At 38.9% G+C, this 22,005-nt stretch overlaps 1 protein-coding gene and 1 long non-coding RNA gene across 3 annotated transcripts in view; one reads left to right on the forward strand and one right to left on the reverse strand.

Annotated features, from left to right (window-relative positions):
* Positions 1–2,757: 2,757 nt before the first annotated feature.
* Positions 2,758–9,665, reverse strand: LOC135107273 (uncharacterized). The gene is made up of 2 exons (XR_010271677.1): positions 9,450–9,665; positions 2,758–5,642 (listed from the first exon to the last, which is right to left on the reverse strand). It is a non-coding gene; the product is annotated as an uncharacterized LOC135107273 (long non-coding RNA).
* Positions 9,666–14,234: 4,569 nt separating this feature from the next.
* The window catches only part of LOC135107274 (uncharacterized), a 107,996-nt gene continuing 100,225 nt past the window's right edge, over positions 14,235–22,005 (forward strand). Inside the window, exon 1 of one of the 2 annotated variants that reach the window (XM_064016938.1) lies at positions 14,235–14,652. In XM_064016938.1, coding sequence (XP_063873008.1) covers positions 14,323–14,652 — 330 coding nt within the window. In that variant the 5' untranslated portion in view covers positions 14,235–14,322. The remainder of the gene's footprint in view (positions 14,653–22,005) is intronic. The other variant, XM_064016937.1, reaches the window with a different exon arrangement.

Consider the following 22,005-nt stretch of genomic DNA (forward strand, 5'->3'; position numbering starts at 1 on the left):
AATGAGAATAGAGAAAGTAGGAGAGAACAGAAAAGGGGCTACTGTCAGCTGCCTCAGACACCTGAGTTTCAGGGAGGAAAAAAAGATGAGGTTTAGAAGAGGAGAGGTGGTGTTATACAGATTGAAAATTAGATATTAGACCGCGAATGTTGCAGAAGTTAATGAAGAAAAAGTTGAGGTGGGTGTCAAGACACTTAGGGTCGTCGACAGAAAGGCAGTCCGACCTGGGGACATTTATGGTCTCCTCCCCAGATGGGGACTCCGAGGCTGGTGTAGGAGTCGCCATTATAATTTTGAAATTTTTGAGTGAAGGGTGTGTATGTTATTAGGTGCTTGTAGTTTTGTGTGGAGGAAGAGATTTGTCTTTAGAGGGCAGGCTGTGACTGCCCCCTTGTGTCGTGAGACACAAAGGGAAACGTTCAGTGAGGTCACAGCTTGGTTTAATGATAAGTTCACAGCACCCCCTGAACAGTGTTTTAGACCTCACTGGGAGTAATTATCGTTTCGGCAGGTGTCTACTGCCTTCTAAAACGTGTCTTTTGAATGTTTTTGAGTGTATTAGGCATCAAAAAGGTTAAAAGAATGGAATTCAACGTATATGGGAATACCAAACGACATTACGAAAAACGTGTTGGAACCAAAACGCTAACATTCATGAATAGCACTCTATAAGGAGAAAAATAACATTACCTAAAACGTGTATTATGAGTGTATATTACGTTTTCAGTTGGCATAACACTAAAATGCATGCAAAGCACTATATATGTGAAACTGAAACAACATTTCTAGAAAAGTGTGTTTAAAGAGTTTAAGAGCATGATTGGCATCAAAACGAATATATATATATATATATATATATATATATATATATATATATATATATATATATATATATATATATATATATATATATATATATATATATATATATATATATATATATATATATATATATATATATATATATATATATATATATATATATATATATATATATATATATATATATATATATATATATATATATATATATATATATATATATATATGGAAAGCAGCCAATATGGAAAAGGAAAACATTACCAAAAATGTTTTTTTTTTTTTGTGTTTTTGAGCTACTGACGTACCAAAACACTAAAACGCATGCAAAACTCTTTTTATGGACGAAGAGAATAACATTACTAAAAAAAAATTACTTTTTTTCATGTTTTTGAGCTCGTTACGTATAGAAACGCCAAAATGGATGCAACGTACTTTATATGGGGAGCCGAAATGACCTTACGAGAGACTTGTTTTAAGAGTGTTTTTAATCTTCCTATGTACAAAAACGATAAAACGAACAATCAGCACTCTAAATGCAGAAACAGAAGAACATTACAGAAACGTGTATTTTCGGTGTATTTCTCATTGCTAGGTAAGAAAACGCCAAATGCATGCTAAACACCCTATATGGGGAAAAGAAACGACATTTCTAGAAGCGAGTCTTTTGAGTGATTATCGGCTTGTTAGGTACCAAAACGGAAAAAAAAAAAAACATGGAAATCACCCTATTTGGGAAAAGAAAAGAAAATTACCGAAAACATTACCAAAATCTTTTTATGTTTTTGGAGCTGCTTGCTTACACGCATGTAAAACACCCTTTATATCCAAAGTACCCTTTATGGGGAAATTAAAAGACTTGACGATAACATGTATTATGATTGTTTTTTAGCTTCTTAGGTACCAAAACGCTAACACGCATAAATAGTAAATTACCAAAAAAAAACGTGTCTTGAGTGTATTTCACATTCTTTTGTATCAGGAAGCCAAAATGCATGCAAAGTATCTTATATTGGGTAACTAAACGAGAGTATGCTTCACATGTTTGGGGTTGTTCCACTGATACCGCTCTTCTAGACAGGGTGGAATCAAACGCTTTTCGTCTCATCAACTCCTCTCCTCTAACTGACTGTCTTCAGCCTCTCATCGCCGCAACGTTGCATCTCTAGCTGTCTTCTACTGCTATTTTCATTCTAACTGCTCTTCTGATCTTACTAACTGTGTGCCTCCCCTCCTACCGCGGCCTCGCTGCACAAGACTTTCTTCTTTCTCTCACCCGTATTCTGTCGACCTCTCTAATGCAATAGTTATCCAGTATTCATTCATCTCTTTCTCTGGTAAATTCTGGAACTCCTTGCTAGCTTCTGTATTTCCACCTTCCTATGTCTTGAATTCCTTCAAGAGGGAGGGTTCAAGACACTTATCCTTCTATATTTGACTACCGCTTTGGACCCTTTTATGGGGACTGGAATTTCAAAGATTTATTATTTTTTTAATTGGATTTCTGTTGCCCTTGGTTAGTGTCCATTCTACATAAAAAATACATAAATAAATAAATTAAATGTATTTTGCATGCGTTTGAGCATTTTCGAACCTAAGTACCTCAAAAAAAATTCTGTAAAAAATAGACTTCTTTGGTAATATTTTGTTTTTCCATATAAGGTGTTTACCATGCTTTTTATTGTATTGGTGCCTAGCACGCTCATAAACAATAAAAAGACACGTTTCGGAAAATCTCGTTTTCTTCCTCCATATACAGTGCTTTACTTGCATTTTTGTTGTTTTGCTACCTAACAATGTGTAATACACTCAAAATACGCGATTTTGGTAATGTTGTTCCGTTTCTCTCTATAGAGTACTATTCATGGCTTTAAAAAGTTTGGTACCTAATAAGCTCAAAAACACTCATAATACGCCCTCCCAAGATTCAGATTCAGATTCAGATTCAGATAGTTTATTGACCACAGGAAAAAAATAAAATAAATAAATTATACAATTTAAAATACATACAGTTCTGGTCCAAAATACAGTAACTTCTCTTAATAGCACTATGCGAATGATATACATTAAAACTTTTATAACACATTTAAAACACAAATGCAATAGTAAAAATAAGTAAAACACATAAAATAATCCTTAAAGATGGGGCAGGAATCCAGCAAACATCACACTACGGGGGTAACATCTTAAGACTTGGAGATGCATACATAACTTTATCACTTAAACAACGCTAATAATTTATGCACTATAAAACACACATTATCATAATCAGTTCTGTCTACCAACAATTGATGAACAGTTGTGACATTATATGTTAATCTAAGGGTCAAAGACAAGGGACAAGTCTCGATGACATGTGTCTCGGTCTGCACGAGGCCGCAGGGACACAGCCTCTCCTCCATGGGAAGGCGACCACGTCCCCGACGGTTCCAGCGACCTGTTTCTACCGCCAGGGAATGAGCACTGAGACGAAGTCTTGTCCATGACACACGCTCTATCTCGTTCACTCTAGTACTTCTTGTGTATATATCATGTACTATTAGATTCGGGTTAATTTGTTTATAAAAGGTCAACCTATTTGACAACGAATTCCTAATATTAAGTCTCATTCTGTGCTTGGCATCTTCCACACCGTTAAAATCATTTATAGTCATATCTGTGATATACCTAGACACTTGATCGTTGTAATTTAACACTAACCTCAGTACGTGCATCAACGGGTCATCAACTATATCGTTTCTTTCTGTCCACACTTTATGAAAATATTTCCTTTGTTTTTCCTTAACAAGCGCTTTAAGTGAGGGTAAACCTAATTCCACCATGCAAATGTCATTATTAGTAGTTATTCTCACACCTAATAATTCCTTTATGCACCATTTGTATAGTTTCTCTATAGGTTTTAAGTCACAGCTGAGCCACGATTCGCATCCATATAGCACCGAAGTAGTAACACAAGCATCAAAAACTTTTCTCTTAATATAAAATGGTACATCATTATTCCTATTGATAAAAGATATAAATTTTAAAACATGACACATCTTTTTGTTTGCATGAAGCTTTACAGCTGTTGAGGCTAATCCGTCATCAGTGAAGGGACTACCTAAATATATATAGCTAGTACAGTAACTTACTCGCATATCCTGACACAATATCATTTCTTTATCTTCAGTATTACCATTTACCACCATAAATTTTGTTTTGTCATTATTAACCACCATACCGTGTGAGCTACAAAAATCATGTAGAATCTCTATTTTCCTTATCATTCCTTCTCTAGTTGTTGACAATAATACAGTGTCGTCCATCATCACTAATATGTGCAACCATGACAGAAAGCCGTCTAAAGGACATCTTTGTTTGATCATTTGAATCATTACATTGACATATATTCTAAAAAGCACACAGGATGTAGGGGAACCCTGCCGCACACCCACACTAGTGGCAATTAATGCAGTTCCTATAATACTGTTAGTATACTTGTACATACCAGCTAACGCTAACAGCATTATCACCCCACATCCCATTTGCTTCAGACATGTAAATAAATCAATCCTAGGGACACAATCATAGGCTCGTCTAAAATCGACAAACGTTATAAATAATTTAAATTTCTTTCTTCTGGCAACATCCATCAACAATCTAAGTGTTAGTAAATGTTCAGTACATCCTCGGCCCGCCTGGCTGCCTGCCTGTTCTCGGTGTTGTGCAAACCACTGGGTGAGTCGTGCACACAACACCATATCATACAGTTTAGCCATGCTGTTGATTACATTAATAGGTCTATAATTACTTGGTAGTAGCTTTGAACCACATTTGAATATCACAAACATCTTAGCATTAATCCAACTGTCAGGGTATGAACCACTCATGAATACTGAGTTGAATAATGTGGCAATGAACAATATCCAGGATGCAGGCAACCATTTAAACAAAACAGGAGGTATGCCATCAGGGCCACTAGCTTTATTAGACCTTAATCGCTTTATTTGGGTGTCTACCTCGTTAGTCGTAATAGGTTCATCTAATACAGGAATAGTAATTTGTGAGTGTAGATCGTTCAGGTCAGGGTATACAGTGTTTGGAGGATTAAATATATCTTCAAAATACGTTTTAAATGTGTCGTCACTTGGCTTAGTGTTTTCATTAAAAGCAGTGTCCGTCAGTTCACCTCGCCAATTAATAGCACTCCATAGTTTGGCATCACCCAGCCACTTGGGGAGCAAGCCAGCTCAACTCAGTGCCGGTCCCAAGCCCGGATAAATGGGGAGGGTTGGGGTTAGGAAGGGCATCCACCCGTAAAACCCCCTGCCAAAACCTGAGATGATATGAGCCTTATCGAAAATGAGACTAATGCTAGGATGTCACCCATAAGTGACCCACAGATACATCGCCCTAACTCTGTGGCGCAGCGAGGGCTACCGCATCAAGAGCGGGTGCGGCTAAAGAGACAAGCTCACAAAATGAGATTTGGAACGTTGAATGTTGGATCAATGACCGGAAGAGGCCGTGCCATTGCAGACCTTATGAAGGAAAGAAAAGTGGATGTGTTATGCGTGCAGGAAACGAGATGGACAGGAAATAAGGCCAAAGAACTAGGTGATGGATTCAAACTTATTTATGGAGGGGCAAACAATGAAAAGAGAAATGGCATTGGAATTATTTTATCTAAGGATCTGAAAGACTTGGTTACAGAAGTGAACAGGAGAAATGATCGCATAATGTGGGTGCGACTGTCTTTGGATGAATTCCCAGTGAACATCTTCAGTGTGTACGCACCACAAACGGGATGCCCAGAGGAGGAAAAGGAACCGTTTTGGTCGGATCTGCAGGAGGAATTGGAGAAGGTAGACGAAAGTGAAAGGTGCATAGTTGGAGGAGACATGAATGGACATATTGGAAAGGGAAATGATGTTATTAACCGGATCCATGGCGGAAATGCATATGGTGATGGAAATGAAGATGGAGAGAAAATTATAGACTTTGCTTTGGCTTTTGATTTGGTGATAGGAAACACAATATTCTGTAAGAAAAATGAACATCTAATTACGTATCGTAGCGGAGATAGAGCAAGTCAAATAGATTTCCTACTCTATCGCCGGAACAATATCAAGGAAATAAGAAATTGCAAGGTCATACCTGGTGATCATGTGACGGCACAACACCGTCTGGTTGTCATGGACCTCTCCATAACTGTTACACGCAGACAGAAAGGGAAAGTAACGACGGAGAGAAGGATTAAGTGGTTCAAACTGAAAGACCAAGATCTTAAACATACCTTTAAAGATAGATTGCTAAGTGATCTGGACATGGAAATAGAAGAGGTAAACGGATGGTGGAATAGAGTGAGTGAAACCATCTTGAGAGTTGGAAAAGAAGTGCTCGGTGAAAGTAGTGGCAAGATATGGGAAAATAAAGAGACATGGTGGTTTAATGAAGAGGTGCAGCAGAAAATACAAGCAAAGAAGATGGCAAAGAAAAGATGGGAAACAACAAGGCTAGATATAGATAAGGAGTATTACAAACTGTGCAGCAAGGAAGCGAAAAGAACTGTAGCAATTGCTAAGTCGGATGGGTATGACAACCTTTATGAAGAGTTGGATATCGAGGAAGGACAACGGAGAGTATTTAAGTTGGCCAAGATGAGAAACAAGAGCACAAAGGACATTACGCATGTTAGACAGGTCAAGGATGAAAGAGGGATTGTGATACAAAATGAAAGTGATATTCTAATGAGGTGGAAAGAATATTTTGAGAAGTTGCTAAATGTAGAAAATGAGAGATTCATTAGAGATGATGGAGAACCGAATGAACAATTAGTAGGGGAAGTGACAAGACAAGAGGTTGAAGGAGCACTGAAGAAAATGAAAAATGGCAAAGCAACAGGGCCCGACGGAATACCAGTAGAAGTGTGGAAAGTCTTGGAAGGAGAAGGAGTGGACATGTTGCACCAACTGATCAGAAAAATAATGGAGAAGGAAGTTATACCAGAAAAGTGGAGAGAAAGTACCCTGATACCTATATTTAAGGAGAAGGGAGACATCCAGATCTGTGAGAACTATCGAGGGATAAAGCTAATGTCTCATACCCTTAAAGTATTTGAAAGGGTGTTGGACAGTAGACTGAGACAAGTGGTGCGTATCGGACGGCAACAGATAGGATTTATGAAGGGATTTGGGACAGTCGACGGAATTTTCGCACTTCGACAGAATATGGAAAAACATCGGGAAAAGCAGAAAGTACTACATATGGTTTTCATTGACTTAGAGAAAGCGTATGATAGGATCCCACGGCAAGAAGTATGGAGAGGCCTGAGAAAAAGAGGAGTGCCAGAAAAGTATGTCAGAATTGTCCAAGAATGCTACAGGAATGTTACAACTAGAGTTCGGAGTACAGTTGGCACAACGGATAGCTTTCAGGTGAAAGTCGGCTTACACCAAGGATCGGCACTAAGCCCACTATTATTCAACATAGTGTTCGATGTCATAACGGAAAATGTCAGAGAGGAACCACCCTGGTGTGTATTATATGCTGATGACATTGTCTTAGTGACCGAAAGGAGAGGATAGCTGGAAAGAAAATTAGAAGAATGGAGAGTTGCTTTGGAAAGCAGAGGAATGAGGATTAGTAGGTCCAAAACTGAATATTTTACGACGGATACAAGGGGCGATCAACAGGCCACAATTAGACTGAATAGTGAAAAGTTGAAGAGAGTGAAAACATTTAAGTACTTGGGATCGATGGTAGACGAGACAGGGGAAATGGAAAAAGAAGTGAACTTTCGGATTCAGTGTGGCTGGAACAATTGGCGGCAAGTTTCGGGTGTGATATGCGATAGAAGGGTACCAGTAAGAGTGAAGGGCAAAGTCCACAAAGCAGTCGTTAGACCTGCTTTGATGTATGGGCTAGAAGCAGCACCTTTGAAGAAGATTGAAGAGAGGAAGATGGATGTAGCGGAGATGAAGATGTTGAGATGGATGGTGGGAGTCAACAGAACAGACCGAATTAGGAATAAGTACATAAGAGGAACGGTGAAAGTAGTTGAAGTCTCCAAGAAGATCCAGGAGTCAAGGTTGAGGTGGTATGGACACTTGAGAAGAAGAGTTGGCGAAGACCACGTAGGAAGTGAGATCATGGAAATGGAGGTGGAGGGAGTTAGAAGAAGAGGACGGCCCAAAAGAAGATGGATTGACTGCATAAACGGAGATCTTGGGGAGAAGAATATAAATCCAGAGATGGCAAACAATAGAAATACGTGGAGAAGGCTCATTTACAACGGCGACCCCGAATAGGGAAAAGCTGGGAAGAAGAAGAAGTTTGGCATCATCATTTTCCTGTATCATTGTGTGCCACCTGTCACTGCCGTGTCCAACCTGCACCACTCTCTCCTCACGGTGGTCATGCCCACTACTATCACGCGCACACCTGTACAGTACTTCTGACAGATTCGATGCAGTTACATTGACATCATCGCGTATCTGCATTTCTAAGTCAACTTCGGTAATATTTGACATAAATAAAGTTTGATTGATATTGTTAGACATTAAAGGTGGCTTTACAAGTGACTGCCTAGCAGTCAGTAGGTGATTACATTCGGCTCCGTGTTTACCCAGGTCACCTGCCCGGGCTGCCACGCTATCCAGACAAGGGGAGGGAGGTTGTAATGACATGACTACTGGTGCGTGATCAGATGGCAAATTTTCACCATCTATTACCTCAAAATGCTTTACATACTTAACCAAGTTCTCCGTTATGATGATATCCACTCCCCTCCTCTCTTAAACGTCTTCTTACTCGTGAAGTGTGCATCACTTGTTTTCATATTATTAACAACCAACAACTGCTCGTCTACACATATACCCAACATAGCTGCAGCATTATCATTTGGTGTGGTCACAGGGTCAGGTAGGTTTGGGTATGAGTACTGGTGATAGCCCAAGGCTGCAGGAAGGTCATTTACCGATACTCCCAGACGACAATTAAGATCACCGATTATAAAGCATCCATTATTACATTCATTGCACTTCACTTTTTCTTGAATATTACTTAATTGTGTATAACTGAAATAAACATCATCATACTGATGATGGGAGGGTCTGCACGCAGGAAAGTTCCCACACACTTTGGGCATGTGGGAGCAGTCTTGCCTCATGATTGGTATGATTAATCTCTCCTCGTGAATGGCTGCCACCTTTTCATCGGCTAACCTAATGTAACGTATCTTAGCCTAACCTAACCAATATAATGTGTTATAATAAATAAGAGACCATATCCAGTAATATAGTACAGGGTAGTTAGGTTAGGTTAAGGTTAGGTTAGCTGTTGATAAGGTTGTGGCCAATCATGCGCAGAGTGTGCAGGGACTTTCCTGCGTGCAAGCTCATTATATTACCCATTATACCATTACGAGTATACCTTGATAATGCTGCTGTGAAACGAGGTTTGCTGGCCTCACTTGAAAACGTTCCCATCACCATATACCATATTGTTTACATAATTATGAATCACAGAATATTTTCCATCATATGTAAACGCATGAATTCTCTAGTTTCCAAAGTTTGTGTGATTTGCGTGAATACCAACACAATAATGAACATCCTCTCACATGGAAGGAAGAGAGCGTCTGTTAATACCTGCGGGAACCGCCATCTCTAGAAGCCTCTCCAAGGAAAGAGAAAGAGGTAGATTGATAACCTGGCCTCCGTCCCACTGCCCGCCCATTTCTGCCGTCGATTCTTGCAAGCCCTTATGAAGCTAGCGACTCGGGATATTTGTAAGGTTCCGAAGCTCCTAGGAGACCTGCGCGATAGGAATGCGTCAGAAAATGCGTTTCTGAGGCGCTTGCGAAGAAGTGAAGAAGCCTCTGATTTGTATGTATGATTTGCCATCTAAATCCTGGTGGCAAGGCATAACACAAAATTTGTATTTTTTTGTGGTCTCAGATATGATGGGCGGCCTGGAAGTAATAGTTAAAAAGGAAATGGGGAGCGGTACACCGGCGTTTCCCTATAATTTCAGTGCTCAGTTGGTAATGTTTTGGATCTAAGAGGAGTAGGGGCGACAGCAGACCAATAGCGAGTTGGCTTCACATTCGTGACGCCATGCCGACTTGTCCCATTATACTTCCATGGGTTAGGTCGACCAGTGTTGCAAGTGAGAAAAATATAAACGTATCCAAAAACGTATCCAAAATATACAAAACGTATGCATACAATGCAAAATGGTATCCAAAAAGTATCCAATATTTTCTTTACGATATGCCCTATAGTTCATGAAAACTATGATTACAAATAAATTATTTCTTACCATGGTGTTATAGACATCATAAGGTTGGCAGCCAAGCTGCTTACTGCTGCCTAGTGGTGGAGAAATGTTGTTCACTACACATTTGGAGCATTAATATAAACCCTTTGATTGGGTCTTCCAAAACATTATATTTATGTATAAGTGCACTTTATTAGAAAAAAAACAAATTATGCCAGCAGGCTACTACAATTGCACACAGATTTGTTAATACCTTCAATGGCAGGCTGTATTTGGATAGCCTCCACAACTTATTCTCTAACTTAGGCTACATTAATACTACAAAGTACAAAATATGAATATCTGATAACCTTGATTAAAAAAAAAATGATAAAACTACAAAAGCAGACTTTCTTTTTCTGCCTATGAAGCTACCTATATGCTTTGCTTAGCCTCACTGAACACATTTTGAGCAGATCTTATCATCAAGGAACTTGGCTCCCATTCATAGCATGGAACTGCTCCCCCGTTACCTTTACTTAACAAAAGTGCATTTATTGACTCTGTGTTCAGTCTATTTCTTAGGTCTGTCTTTATTAATTTTACTTGTGAAAAAATTCTCTCCACTGCAGCTGATGAATGTCGTAGAACTAACAAATTTACCATTAACTCAGCTAGATTTGGAAACACAGGTGTTTCATCACTAGTCTTAAGTTTTAGTACTGAACACCAAAACTCGGTGGGGTTACTTGATGTACTCAAAGCATCTTCATGAAAAGTAAGTGACCGCCATTCATCATTGCTAACATCATATTCTGATTCTTTAATCAGCTGAGGAAATTTTTTGAACAGTGCCACTAGACTTGTAACTCTATTTTCTCTTGCTATGGAAGGGTCACAGGTATTTAACAACGGGAGTACATCACTCAAACCTTTGAATCTTTTACTGATTTGCTTTGATAGCTCTTCATAAAAATCCAGACATCTCAGCCGAAATCTGGAAGCTTCAGATCCAAGTTCCCCTAACACATTATTATCTGCCAGCATACTCTCTACTTTGCTGCCAAAGTACCATTCATTTTCAGGCAGGAAATTGGAACAGTCTTTAAATTCCACTTCAAATGGATCTGACTTTGATTTTAGTATGTCTTTCTTTATATAATTGCTCAGAATAGTCCTATAAAAGGCATAGATGTTAGAATATGCAGTGTGTATCATGACTAATTCACTTTCAAATTCTCTGTTCATCTTATTGATAATGGGCAGAATATACCCAAGGAAAGTAAAGTACATTTTGAACAGAGGATTGTTCAAGGCATTCAGTATATGCACTGCAGACTGTACTTGAGATTCCAAGGCTTCTGACTGAAAGAAAAAAATTTGTGGTGACCTTTGTTCTAGTGTTCTGTTAACAACTGATTCTAGGGAAAGCCATCTTGTTTGACTAGTATTTAGAAGTCTGTGTACATCAACTCTAACAAATTGTTGAAATTCCTTAAACTTCAACACTCTTAGGGCTGTGATTAATGAAGTTATGTATATCTTTACACAATGTTTCTACAGAACTTGGAAGCTTAAGACAGACTGCAGAGGAACAGAGATTTAATGAATGGCAAATACATCCAATGACAAACAAATGAGGGACTCTATCCAGCAATTTTGCCTTTAAACCACCCATACTCCCCATCATGACTGACGCATTATCAGCAGCAAATCCAAGCATATTTTCAAATGGAATGCCATTTTCATCAAAAAAAGTACTCAATAGGTGAAACAGTCCTTCAGCACTGGAATCTTCTACATCTAGCAATTGTAAAAATTTGTCTTCAACTGTACACTGCTGAGTGTTCACTACTCTGACAACAATGGCTAACTGCTTTGTAATGGATACATCAGTGCTCTCATCTTCAATTATGGAATATTTGTGTGTCTTTAAGCATGCTACAATTTCCTTCAAGCTTTCATTGCCTATACATTTCATTACTATTTCTCGTGAAGTTTGTCTTCCACGCCTTACAGATTTTATAATTTGAGAATCAGTGGCTCCATGTTTCAAAACTTTCATTAGATGGTCCATGACATTAAAAGAAATATTGTGTTCACAAAGAAATTTGAGTAACATTAGTCTAAGTTTTTCTGCATCCCTTGCAGGTAAATTTTTCTTTTCAAATAGAGATGGTACAGAAGGGGATTTCACAGACTTTGCTCTGTTTGTATGATATTTAGTTTTCAGATGCCTATGCATATGAGAAACTGTCCCTTCAATTAATTTAGCGCAAATATTACAAAATGCTTTTCCTTTCATTTCTTCTCTATCTCCTTCATACCTGGAGAAACATGCAAGCTTAGGATCTTCTGACCACTTCATAGCATATTTCCTTATCCTCTTTTCCGGAGGTGTTGACTTTTTGGATGAACTAGGGTTTGACACACGCTTACGAGAGGTTAACTTCTCAGTAGCTGGTGGCTGACTGTCATCTGTTTCTGATTCATCCGAATCCTCAATTAGAGGAGAATCAGCTTCAACCTCTCTGACAGATTCCTCGAACTCAACAGCGCTTTCTTCAGTCCTACCTGAATTAAGAGTGACTGAGTGTTAAGCATGTACAGTATAGTAACCTCTTCATCTACAGCTCCCCCAGAACCAATTTCTCACGTTATCGGATGGGTTTCTGTAATAGACGAAAGTTCAAAATTTCTTAATTTTGCTTGTTTCAGACAATTAATTGTTTTAAAGAATTACTGGAAAATAAGGGTAAATTAACTAACCAGAAATACCACTAGACCCAGAAGTGGATGATGGAGCTTCTTCACCTACATCGCTCATTTCAATAGAGGATGATGTTTGTGCCAGTGGGTCATCTGGATCAGCTTCTGGATTATCAGAGTCTGAGACAGAGGGTTTGTCCGAGCGCCTATTTTCACCATCATCCTTCCTCCCTGAATCATTTAATAATACTATATAATATATGTAACTAGTATATTAACTGTACACACCTATGATATGCAACTTAACGTCTGCATAAAAAAAATAAACTATTGAAGAAAAAATAAATAAAAGCAACAGTAACCATGATACGATATGTTATTGTTTGCTACTCATATACCTTATCACAAACTTTAATTAAACTTACTATTACCTTTCTGAAGCCAGCGTAAGAGAGACATTCCATTTGTCTGACACAAGCAGTGTAATTAACTTCCTCAGAAACAGAGTCAGTCAGACACTGAGTTTACCACTTAGGCTGGAGCTGGACGTTCGGGTCCCAACTCTCAAACGTGAACAGAACAAGTCAACAAGCCCATGACGTGTTTACTGATTTAACTCCCCATTGTCCACACTTACGAAGTAGTTAATATATTACTAGAAAATAAGGGTAAATTAACTAACCACATTTTGACAAAAATAATAAATAATAAAGTGGATATTGAAAAGTATCCAGTTCTCTATAAAAAGTAGCAAAATGTATCCATTTTTGGCCATTCATAAAATTTCGTATCCTTTTGTTCATCGTCGTAAAAACGTACCAGTAACATCAAAAAGTATCCAAAGGATACTTTCGTATCCATACTTGCAACACTGAGGTCGACCAAACCCGAAGAAACCGTATTGGAAATATTGGGGAGAACTACTTGAGGCTCCTCGGAGGCTGAAGATGCCTTTATTCAAAACACTGCGGAATCTATCAGAAAAAAAAAAAAAAAAAAAAAAAAAAAATATATATATATATATATATATATATATATATATATATATATATATATATATATATATATATATATATATATATATATATATATATATATATATATATATATATATATATATATATATATATATATATATATATATATATATATATATATATATATATATATATATATATATATATATATATATATATATATATATATATATATATATATATATATATATATATATATATATATATATATATATATATATATATATATATATATATATATATATATATATATATATATATATATATATATATATATATATATATATATATATACATTTTTTTTTCTTTTTTTTTTCTTTTACGTCCAGTGTTGTGAAAGGAACAATTTTCTTGATATTTACCCCACAAAATTCCTATTAAAATTCCTTCACAGAAAGGACTGATATGAAGCAGCTTATATCATAAAGTTCAAGATCAAGATAACTGAAGTAGATGTCAACATTGAGTGCTGTGTTGTGGTCGTCTTGTGGTTGTGTACAAGAGCTTGGCCTTAAGCATGCACCACAGGAAGCATATTCATGCCAAGATAACATCCCTACTTCTCATATTAGTGTACATAATAACATCATCCTATGGAGTACATATATCGGGAGAATGGCGGACAGAAGACAATTTTTTCCGCTTTTTAGCAAAATTTGGTTTCCAAAAGACGTCTCCTGGGGAGCGTGTCCTTACCGAGGGTTATATTTTTGGTAACGTGACTGGTGACAACGGAAGCGGTGTGGGTACCCTGGCGCTGCTACCAAGACAATTTTTTTTGGATTTATACAAGTATAGAAGGAGAGCGGCTTCAGATCCTAACTTGGCTTGTCGCCTGATGTTTCAGGTAAGCTACGGATTTTCGTTAAGTGTGGTTCAGAAACAAAATAATTGCCGGTAAGTCTTACCAGTAGCGGTCCTTTATGTATTCTTTCGCTGCCTCTCTCCAGGACAAGCTGGGTTGGGGATCTGGTGGGAAAGCAGGGTTTTATGGTGGGGAAGGCCAAAATAGGCCATATTTGGGAGATCTCAAAAAGTCTAAGGAAAAAACATTTGGGAGGAAATCCGGTATTATTTTAGATTTACACCATAATACTCGACAATACTGGGAATGTGATTTTTGCATACCTTACTGGATTCTAAGAAATTTTATCTCTGAGTTTCCATGGGAAATCTATAGTTTTCAAAGCAGACATGGGCACTTTCCCCAAAAATTTCCTAGACCCAATCTTGTAGGATAGGTTAAGTTAGATTAGTATTCCTAAGGGGGGTTGAGGAAGGCACAGCCCACCTCCCCCAACAACTAGGTTAAAGGGATTGGGGAATTATGGTCTAAATCTAAAAATTTACTGGAAATCCCTTAAGAATAGTTCCCCAAAATAGTCAACAAACAAGGACTATCTACCCCCTACACTAACCTAACCTAATATTACTTAACCTAACTTCTAGCTTGATCAGTGGAGCTCCCACCACCCCTGGATCCCCTCTTAAGGATACTAACTTAACTGAGCTGAGCTTTGTCCTCTCCTGGACCCCCCTTAACCTGTAAACTGTGACATACATCATATGATGAGAAGCATGTAACTGTGGCTTACATCATATAATGTGAAGGCTATTTTTAAACTTGCTATCCTGTATTTTGCTCATGAAATAACATTTGGCAACTCATGTTGATCGAGTCCACGCTTCCAACCTTATCACCCACACATCCTTAGTTCTCAAGACATCATGGAAGGGTCAGGTCAGTCAGCTCAGCATGACTCACAACCCTTTACTTCTTGTGGTGTAAGACGTAAGATAACTTACACAACTTCCATTCCTATGAAAAGGAAAGAAACAGTGGACAATTTCCACAGCATTGGTGAGGAGCAAAGTGTGAAAAAGTAAAAAAAAAATGCAGTAGAAAAGTTTTTGCTGCATGTGGCACTGAGAGAAGAGGTAGAGGAAAGCATCACATCATGCACAGCCTGGACCCAAGCCTACCACACCATCTTGTCCTAAAACTGGAAATAGAAGAATAGCAAAAAATCTAACACCATCAAATTTTGTTCCTCTGGTAGTTGAGAGTGATGAAGAATCATTATTCTCTCAGATGATGATGCAGGCTGGGACATAGAAAGTGCGGGAGAAGAGCGAGGAGCGAGTGATGGTAATAATGTTGGCATGGATGGTGCTAACGTGGAGGAAGAGGAGGAGCAGGAGGTTGAGGCACATGATGCTACTCTCCATTCCTTTGTGTGGACACTGAACAGATGGTAGTGATTTTGACCCAGATATTCATGATTTTGACAATAGAAATTCAGGAATTACTGATGAGTGGCCTCATGATGCAGATGCTAGTGAAACTGATTATTTTGAAACATATTTTGATAATGCTGTAGTGTCTGTCATTGTGAAAGAAACAAATAATTATTACAAATATATAAAAAATCACAGTGAGTTCACACCAATTTCTCAAGTACATCATTGGACAGACACAGCAGCTGAGGAGATTTGTGTGTTCTTTGCTTTGTTATTGTTGATGCTGCTGATAAAGAAACATGTTATAAATGATTATTGGAGAAATGACTCTCTATCTCACACACCAATATTTAGTAAATTTATGACAAGAGACAGGTTTCTTTTACCGCATCATTTCCTACATTTTGTAAAAAAGAGCAATCCTATTGAAAATTATTGCTTGTGGAAAGTGAATAAAGTGTTCACTATGATTGTAAAAAAAAATAATAAAAAAATATTTTTACCCATTTTGTAAGACAGTGATTCAAAGGTTGTCTTGTTTTCAAGCAATATATTCCCGGTTAGAGACATCGCTTTGGCATCAAAATCTTTGTTCTTTGTGACTGTGAGACTGGAATCATTCTTGATATGACAGTTTACACTTGTAGTGATTAGACATTTCAAAAGGTGATCCACCGGGAATGTTGGGTGCCATTATAAAGAAACTAATGGACAAAGGTCATGTCCTTCACACCAACACCTGGTGTACTAGCCCTGCTTTGAGTTACTTTATGCATTTTTTTTTTTTTTCTATGTAGGAGGGACACTGGCCAAGGGCAACAAAAATCCAATAAAAAAAAAAAAGCCCACTGAAATGCCAGTCCCATAAAAGGGTCAAAGCAGTGGTCAAAAATTGGTGAATAAGTGTCTTGAAACCTCCTTCTAGAAGGAATTCTAGTCATAGGAAGGTGGAAACACAGAAGCAGGCTGGGAGTTCCAGAGTTTACCAGAGAAAGGGATGAATGATTGAGAATACTGGTTAACTCTTGCGTTAGAGAGGTGGACAGAATAGGGGTGAGAGAAAGAAGAAAGTCTTGTGTAGCAAGGCCACGGGAGGAGGGGAGGCATGCAGTTAGCAAGATCAGAAGAGCAGTTAGCATGAAAGTAGTGGTAGAAGACAGCTAGAGATACAACATTGCGGCGGTGAGAGAGAGGCTGAAGACAGTTAGTTAGAGGAGAGGAGTTGATGAGACGAAAAGCTTTTGATTCCACCCTGTCTAGAAGAGCAGTATGAGTGGAACCCCCCCAGACATGTGAAGAATACTCCATACATGGACAGATAAGGCCCTTGTACAGAGTTAGCAGCTGGGGGGGTGAGAAAAACTGGCAGAGACGTCTCAGAATGCCTAACTTCATAGAAGCTGTTTTAGCTAGAGATGAGATGTGAATTTCCAGTTCAGATTATAAGTAAAGGACAGACCAAGGATGTTCAGTGTAGAAGAGGGGAACAGTTGAGTGTCATTGAAGAAGAGGGGATAGTTGTCTGGAAGGTTGTGTCGAGTTGACAGATGGAGGAATTGAGTTTTTGAGGCATTGAACAATACCAAGTTTGCTCTGCCCCAATCAGAAATTTTAGATCAGAAGTCAAGCATTCTGTGGCTTCCCTGTGTGAAATGTTTACCTCATGAAGGGTTGGATGTCTATGAAAAGATGTGGAAAAGTGCAGGGTGGTATCATCAGCGTAGGAGTGGATAGGACAAGAAGTTTAGTTTAGAAGATCATTAATGAATAATAAGAAGAGAGTGGGTGACAGGACAGAACCCTGAGGAACACCACTGTTGATAGATTTAGGAGAAGAACAGTGACCGTCTACCACAGCAGCAATAGAATGGTCAGAAAGGAAACTTGAGATGAAGTTACAGAGAGAAGGATAGAAGTTGTAGGAGGGTAGTTTGGAAATCAAAGCTTTGTGCCAGACTCTATCAAAAGCTTTTGATATGTCCAATGCAACAGCAAAAGTTTCACCAAAATCTCTAAAAGAGGATGACCAAGACTCAGTAAGGAAAGCCAGAAGATCACCAGTAGAGCGGCCTTGATGGAACCCATACTGGCGATCAGATTGAAGGTTGTGAAGTGATAGATGTTTAAGAATCTTCCTGTTGAGGATAGATTAAAAAACTTTAGATAGGCAGGAAATTAAAGCAATAGGATGGTAGTTTGAGGGATTAGAACAGTCACCCTTTTTAGGAACAGGTTGAATGTAGGCAAACTTCCAGCAAGAAGGAAAGGTAGATGTTGACAGACAGAGCTGAAAGAGTTTGACTAGGCAAGGTGCAAGCACAGAGGCACAGTGTCTGCAGTATATGTCTGGTTTTTGTGTTTCCTTGAAGACTTCTTCTATACACCCCATAAAAAAGTTGGTTAGTAATACTCCAAGTGGTGAACCCACTAAGGAAGTGCCATTCACCTGTCCCTGAGGAAACAAATACCGCCAGATTGATGGAGTCGCCATGGGTTCACCACTCAGAGTATTACTAGCCAACTTTTTTATGGGGTGTATAGAAGAAGTCTTCAAGGAAACACAAAAACCATACATATACTGCAGATACATCGACGATATATTCATCAAAACGAAGAACCAATCCGACACAGAAATAATAAGACAACGCCTTCAGCAAGTTTCTGGACTCAGCTTCACTATAGGAAACAGCACCAACGGCACCATGCCTTTCCTCGACATCCTCGTGAAGCAGACAGACGAGTCTTTTAATACAGAAGTATATATCAAAGCAGTGAACCCAGGACATTGCTTAAACGGAAGAAGTGAATGCCCACAAAGATACAAGGACTCTACCATCGGCGCTTACATATGAAGAGCACTTACACACTGCAGTACCTGGCAGCAAGTACACCAAGAAACAGAAAGATCAACACAGATATTAGTAAACAACGGCTTCAGAGAAAAAGACATCGAGAAAAAAACCAAGAGAATCTTCGAACGTTGGTACAACAACAACAATAACAACAACAACAACAGCGAAAATAAAGACATAGTCATCTTCTATCGAGCGTTCTACTCCACGGCACACCAGGAGGACGAGAGAATAATAACAAGAATAATCAAGAACAACGTAAGGCCAACGGATCCTGAAAGAAGACTGAAACTTCAAATTTACTACAAAAACAAGAAAACGAGCCATCTCCTCAAGAACAGCCCCGAAACCAAGAGAGAAGATACACAGAAGTCACATGTTGTATATAGATTTACTTGCAAACAGGGAAACTGCGAAGTCCTATCATCTTACATCAGCATGACTACTACAAAACTCTCTCGACGGTTAACAATGCACTTAGCAGCAGGCGCCCCTAAAAACATCTAATGGAAGAACATGGCATCGCTATTACAAGAAAAACCCTAGAAGAAAGCACAGAAATAATCGATGGATGCAACAATGGACGACGCCTAAGCATCTTAGAAGCCCTCCACATAAAAGAAAATAATCCGAAGTTAGACACTCAGTCAGAAGACCTTCAAGCCCTACCAAGCATGAAGAAATCAAGAAAGAAAAACGAAGCGGCAACCTCACCGAGCCACGCAACAAAGCAGCCAATCAGCGGCTCTGCCCATAGTGCGTAGCTCGTTCTGATCCCATGCGGGCTGCATATAAGGCGCACAGAGAGCAGACAACCTCATTCTCACCACCAACACAGCAGAGAGAACAACCACCAGCCACTGAAGAAGGGTCAAGGGACCCGAAATCTGGATCTAGCATCCATGGTTAGCTACGGCCAAACCATAAGCAGTCCTGAAAAAGAATATAAGACACTGCTTAGGTATAGAGAAAATACCTTGAAGAAAATAATAAATGCAGAGCTTGCCATCACTTTTAATGAAATATGCTTCAGAGAAAATCTCCTGCCCATTTATCCCTTAATATATATATATATATATATATATATATATATATATATATATATATATATATATATATATATATATATATATATATATATATATATATATATATATATATATATATCACATCTATTTCTAAAACTGAACTCTTCGCTCAAACCTTTGCTAAAAACTCTACCTTGGACGATTCTGGGCTTGTTCCTCCCTCTCCTCCACCCTCTGACTACTTCATGCCACGTATTAAAATTCTTCGCAATGATGTTTTCCATGCCCTCCCTGGCCTAAACCCTCGGAAGGCTTATGGACCTGATGGGGTCCCTCCTATTGTTCTCTGAAACTGTGCCTCCGTGCTTGCACCTTGCCTAGTCAAACTCTTTCAGCTCTGTCTTGTCAACTTCTACCTTTCCTTCTTGCTGAAAGTTTACCTACATTCAACCTGTTCCTAAAAAGGGTGACCGTTCTAATCCCTCAAACTACCGTCCTATTGCTTTAATTTCTTGCCTATCTAAAGTTTTTGAATCTATCCTCAACAGTAAGATTCTTAAACATCTATCACTTCACAACCTTCTATCTGATCGCCAGTATGGGTTCCTTCAGGGCCGCTCTACTGGTGATCTTCTGGCTTTCCTTACTGAGTCTTGGTCATCCTCTTTTAGAGATTTTGGTGAAACTTTTGCTGTTGCCTTGGACATATCAAAAGCTTTTGATAGAGTCTGGCACAAAGCTTTGATTTCCAAACTATCCTCCTACGGTTTCTATCCTTCTCTCTGTAACTTCATCTCAAGTTTCCTTTCTGACCGTTCTATTGCTGCTGTGGTAGATGGTCACTGTTCTTTTCCTAAATCTATTAACAGTGGTGTTCCTCAGAGTTCTGTCCTGTCACCCACTCTCTTCTTATTATTCATTAATGATTTTCTAAACCAAACTTCTTGTCCTATCCACTCCTACACTGATGATACCACCCTGTACTTTTCCACGTCTTTTCATAGACATCCAACCCTTCAGGAGGTAAACATATCACGCAGGGAAGCCACAGAACGCTTGACTTCTGATCTTTCTAAAATTTCTGATTGGGGCAGAGCTAACTTGGTACAGTAAAAGCCCTCTTATCCGGCATCAGCGGGACCACCGACATGCCGAATATTTGAATATTGCTGGATACTTGAATAGAAGTGAAATTATGTCCACAATCACCACCCTACACTCACGCATCTTACCATAACAAAGATCAGCTGATCTTAATCAGCAGCTGATCTGATCAGCTGCTTAAGTGTAAGCACAACACACTTCCTCTTTTCTACAACTTTAGGCATGATGAAGGCGTCAGGCAATAAACAGTGCACACGCGGGACTGAGTCACTGAGTAAACACAGTGCAGTGGGCCACAGGTGGCGCGAAGCAGTGCGCTCCGGTGGTGAGAGGACAAAGTATGCCTCACGCGGGAATTTTAATCGATTTTGTGAGTACACATTGATTTTTTATTGATTTTAAGGCTCGGGGAAAAATGTGCCAGATACTTGAAGCTGCCGGATACTCAAATGCCGGATGAGAGGGATTTTACTGTATTGTTCAATACCTCAAAAACTCAACTCCTCCATCTATCAACTTGACACAACCTTCCAGACAACTATCCCCTCTTCTTCAATGACACTCAACTGTCCCCCTCTTCTACACTGAACATCCTCGGTCTGTCCTTTATTTATAATCTGAACTGGAAACTTCACATCTCATCTCTAGCTAAAACAGCTTCTATGAAGTTAGGTGTTCTGAGACGTCTCTGCCAGTTTTTCTCACCCCCCCAGCTGCTAACTCTGTACAAGGGCCTTATCCGTCCATGTATGGAGTATGCTTCACATGTCTGGGGGGGGTTCCACTCATACTGCTCTTCAAGACAGGGTGGAATCAAAAGCTTTTCGTCTCATCAACTCCTCTCCTCTAACTGACTGTCTTCAGCCTCTCTCTCACCGCCACAATGTTGCATATCTAGCTGTCTTCTACCGCTATTTTCATGCTAACTGCTCTTCTGATCTTGCTAACTGCATGCCTCCCCTCCTTCCGCGGCCT

The sequence above is a fragment of the Scylla paramamosain genome, chromosome 15 (assembly GCF_035594125.1).
Source record: "Scylla paramamosain isolate STU-SP2022 chromosome 15, ASM3559412v1, whole genome shotgun sequence".
Lineage (NCBI taxonomy): Eukaryota > Metazoa > Arthropoda > Malacostraca > Decapoda > Portunidae > Scylla > Scylla paramamosain.